Genomic DNA, 5,063 nt, shown 5'->3' with positions numbered 1-5,063 from the left:
TTCTGGTCAATTTGACTGCACATTTAGTCACATTTGTAAACGATCCACGTTCCTTTTGCAGTATATCGATGACATCGATGAGGATGACGATGACCCTCTACAATATCTCAATACTGGCACCTATGACGATGGAGGATTGATGGCTCAGCAGTATGAGTACTCAGGGTTTGAGCGTGATGAGTCGGTGTCTGAATTTCCGGAGGATGAACATATCATAGGCGACCTTCTAGTAGCAAAGAAGCATAGGAAGACACCGAGGAAAGGCAACAAAGCTGCTTCTATGAGCCAGCGGCCTCCGTAGCCTCGGGTTCAAGACCGTATACCTGTCATAGGTGTGGTGAAATACCATATCCCCGGTGATCCGATCCTACCTAAGGCAGCGGTAGAGGCCATATACGACGATCTCAGGAGACTTCATGATGATATGCCGTGGAGAGAGAAAAGCCTGATCGCCTCGGAAAATCCAAGATACCTGCTCTACGTGGTTAACGTGCCGCAGCAAAGGTTGTACGTCGACATATTCGCCGTGGAAAAGTTCTTCCTTTGATTCGATTACATCTTTGACATGTTTCACTTGAAAAAGCTGTATTTCACGTTTGTTCGTCTTTATGCCTTGTACATGAACCACATCATCAGGATTGAGCGGATACCTTATATCTATATCGTTGACCCGTACTTCATGCACGAGGGCTCCTTGGCAGTCTGCCTAAAGCACCGTGAATACGCGAGTAACTACATCGCCGATTTCATGGTCGGCAATAAGGATAGGGAGACCATTCTTGTGCCTTATCATCCCATGTAAGTCTTCTGCGGATATCCTTCCTTTGATTTCAATCAGTCATTTGCATGCGTGGAGGCTAATTTGAGGTGTGTTTATTTTGCGCAATGACGGGCGTGCCGTCCTCATCATCCTTTACCCCCGATTCTCCCACGCTCTTTACTTGGACTCGTCGAAGAACATGAAGAAAAAGGATTACACCCACGCCAAGTATGTTCTCGATAGTGATATCTTTAGTTACGGCCTACGGGGTGGAGAGATCACGCTCAAGAAGACAAGGAACCGCGTGTCTACCTTCGGCCATAAGACCGACTTCTGCTGCATCCAGCAACTGAGTGGTACTCTCAGTGATGGATTCTATGTCCTCCACCACATGCTGGTGTACAGACAACATCAACAGAACCTTCGCATGTCACCTAGATCCGGCGATGCCCATATTCTGCAATGGGCAAAGAACCTAGGAGATATCCCGGATCATCGACTCCGAGCTGAGTTCTATCACATCCAGCATGAACTTGCCCAAATCATCATGAAGGAGGTCCTCGAAAAAACAGGGGTGTTTTACGAAGAAGGGAAAATGTCGCGGGAAGACGTTCGAACAAGCGTAGCCGCTTAGCGTCTCGACCTGAAGCCTTTCACTGTGCTGGGCGACTTCCTCCCTGACTTGGATGGATGGCACAACATGTTGGAGTGATTGACGATATATGACAATGTGTCCGTTTAGTCCATACTTTCTCTATGACGAAACTTTCAGTTATGCACGACAAAACTTTATTTGTGATGTAATTAAACCATCCTCCTCAACTAGTGAAAATCACTCTAGTTAGGGCATTTTGGGTACGATGAGCTTTGTTATTTATGCTTATAATATGTTGCCTCTATTTTTTGCCAACTCTGTCTCTTTCTATTGCTCAGCTATGTATGTTGCATATTATCGACTCATGTGACGATGCAGGTACATAGATCATCGATGGTGAAGAAGTGCTACACCAGGAGTATACGACGAGTGGCCGGAGTGTCAGGCCCAGATGTACTGGTTTCCGAGCGACATCCAGAGAGGGTTCAATAGCAGAGCCGAAGCGGAAAATAGTTACTTTAGGTTCATGCTAGTGCGAGAGAGGGATACGAACCGGCGCCTCAAGAAGTACTACATTATGTATGATGAGACATGTCGTCATGTAACTTGTATAGCTATATTGTGATTAGTGACGACATGATTTGTGTTGCATGATATGATAAGACTATTATGTGTATGATATGATGAGCATATTGCATGTTTATGATCTGATTAGAATATTGTACAAAACCTGTACAAAAACATCGCAAATATGCAGCACAAAAAGATATGTGAAAATATAGTAGTAGCGCTGGACAGAAAAACGCTACTACTAAGCCACTTAGCAGTAGCGCTCAGTAGCACGGGTAAAAACGCGCTACTGCTAAACGTTAGCTGTAGCGCCGTATCAGTAGCGCGGGGCACCATAGACCCGCGCTACTGCTAGGCTTTTCCCTAGTAGTGAGGAGAACAGTGATGCAAAAGTGTTGATAATCTAAAACAATTTGATCTGTATTTTCTCTAAGTAAATACAACCAACTACTCCCTTCTTTCCGGTTTAATGACATATCTCAAACTTTTTTGATTTTCCATTTTGTTAGTCATGCTTCTATTGCTCTCCATAATTTGTTGATATTTTCAGGTGCATTAAATCTGTGCATGCAAGGATTAAAAGAAAACTCACCAATGCATGTAAAATTCACGTTCTTTTAGTGGCCATGCAGGCATGTATTGCAGTTAATGTGAATTAAGCGAGTGTGCTAATTTCATACTTTTGCAAACTACGAAATTTACTCCACCACTCAACATTTGCATGGGTTGGGGTGATTTTTGAATTGGGCCCTCTAAACCAGAGGGGGGGGGGGGGTAGCTAGCATTGATATTGTGCTACAGTTATATTTAAATATGTATTTCATAATTAAATAAGTTTACCATAACAATAACCCTTGAATTATGGTGGTTGGTCCATCTTGAACCTGAACTATGAAAAAATAAATATTACCCTAAACTTTCTAAAACCATTAAACTAGATCCATTTGTGTTCCATGCATTAAAAGAAGATGGAAAAAAACTAGATCCATTTGTGTTCCATGCAAACACCCAAGAGATAAATGAACTTTCTTGATTTGTACACATGACATAAATTGTTATATTTTTATGAATTTGTGTGGATTACAATGTCCTACGTTTCCTAGATATTTGAAATATTCCACCGTTTATTGGGAGGCCATAAATACAAATCACTCTTGGAAACCAGGTCTGAGTTCATGTTAAATGGTTTTAGAATTCCCAAGTTTTTTTAGATCGAATTTCCAGGTTTAATGTAGATAGTTCCTTAATCAGTTCACAGTACAACTTGGACCTCACACGATAATTTTTGGTTCCAAGTGGAAACTATTCAAACATCAAAATTGTTTGGTAAGATGACATGGGGCCACCAACTTATAAATCACAAGCTCCATATATACTTTACTGCACTTGGATAATTACATGTTGAGCCATTTTTTGGCGGGAAAAAAAGAAGTGGATCAAATTTTTATTTTTATTTTGTCAGCAATAACCGGAAAACCTGAGTAAGCACTCCTGAGCCTCCAAAGCCACCAAATTAAGCACTAAATTGATCATCTCAAAAGAGATGACTTATGTATGTCTTCCACTACACACTCATCTACTGCTACAAAATATGGATCTCTCCATGCATAAAAAAGAAAAGGAAGAAGAAAAGGGGTAAAAAAAGAAGTTACTGCCAAAGAGCACAAAGGAAAAATATTGTACTATTGGGCAAAAACCCGGCAATAGGGTAAGATGGGGTATAGCTAGACGCAGTGCACCGCCATGGTGCCAATATCCAGGAACTGGTGGAACGTGTACCCGGCGGTAGCTGCGTCGTGGCCGCACTCGTCGTCGCCCTCGCAGCTGGCGCCGTACTCGTCGCAAGGTGGGTGGTTCAGGTCAAGGCACAGCCCGCGTTTCATGCTGACAACAGCGCCGTCGCCGCCACCATGCTTCTCTATCGCTGCTGCCGGTGGCATCATGGCAATGACGACGCGGCCTCCGCCCGCGGCCATGGCGCGGTGGCGCCGCATGTGGCCACCTAGCGCCTGGCCGATGGAGAACTCGAGGCCGCAGACGGAGCATCCGTGGAGCTTGGGCTTGAGGTCGCCGCCGTCGTCCAGCCGCGGCTTCTTGTGGCTGGCCCGGTGGCCGCCTAGCGCCTGGAACGACGGGAACACGCGGTCGCACGTCTTGCACACGAACACCCGCTCAGGGGCGCGGTCACCACGCGCCGCCACCGGCATCGGCATGGGCATCAACTGCTCCCGCGACACGACCAGCAGCATGCGCGCCATCTCCTTCTCCTCGAAAGCAAACCTCTTTGTCATTGCTCTGAACCCAATTTATCGATCTCTGAAACTCTAAAGATGATGATGATGATAATGAAGAGGAAGAAGCTGATGAAGAAGAAGCGCATCAAGCCGCAGCTGTATTTATAGGCCATTTCCACCATTAAACAAGCCACAGTAGTGACACCTAATCTAGTATATGTTTCACCAGTTAAAGAAATGCACAACTTGGCCCTAGAGATAGATGAAGAGGGAAGCGACGGCCTCGAGTATCGCTGCTCGCCTCGGATGCAATGCAATGCAAGTGGTTCCGAGATCGAGCCACACGCGACGCGTCGCGAGCTCAGTGCATCCCTTGGATTAACACAAAATATATGTAGCATGATGATGCACGTACCTGTGCACGGCCGCTTCAGTAGTTCAGTTCAGATCAACCGAAGGGGCTTATTCAGGTTTGACCTGTGCACATGACTCATGAGGGCCATTATATATTCTCAAGGTCAACAGCTTCCTCCTCTAGTGACCTGTCTTGTTTTGGAGAGACTGAAAATTTCAAGAGCAGAATCTTTTAAATGTGGTAGGAAGGATATCAAGAAGTGCACTTCATATGAGAAAGCAAAAGAGGGTCAGTTGAGAACTGAGATGAGATTATGACATGGTACTTCGTGTCAAAACTTTTTATTCCTTTTTTTGTAGATTATGACGATACGGTACTTTGTGTCGACGAAGATCCCATTTTCCTTTTCCTGGGATAAATTGTGGCCCACTGAATCCTGCAGAGTTTACTTCTGTCAGTCCCATCAGTTTTGGTCATGATTAGCTAGGCTGATTAGTAGGGCAACCTGTAATGGACAATTAAATTAGTATCGCACCGATGATTGATGAA

At 44.7% G+C, this 5,063-nt stretch overlaps 1 protein-coding gene across 1 annotated transcript; it reads right to left on the bottom strand.

Annotated features, from left to right (window-relative positions):
• Positions 1 to 3,309: 3,309 nt before the first annotated feature.
• LOC119300639 (zinc finger protein ZAT12-like) lies at positions 3,310 to 4,260 on the bottom strand. Its single transcript, XM_037577544.1, has one exon. The coding sequence runs from the start codon at positions 4,214 to 4,216 to the stop codon at positions 3,650 to 3,652; it is 567 nt and encodes a 188-aa protein (XP_037433441.1). The 5' UTR covers positions 4,217 to 4,260; the 3' UTR covers positions 3,310 to 3,649.
• Between the last annotated feature and the right edge of the window lie 803 nt (positions 4,261 to 5,063).

This window comes from Triticum dicoccoides, chromosome 1B (genome assembly GCF_002162155.2).
Source record: "Triticum dicoccoides isolate Atlit2015 ecotype Zavitan chromosome 1B, WEW_v2.0, whole genome shotgun sequence".
NCBI lineage: Eukaryota > Viridiplantae > Streptophyta > Magnoliopsida > Poales > Poaceae > Triticum > Triticum dicoccoides.
This window is presented reverse-complemented; position numbering and strand designations above follow the sequence as displayed.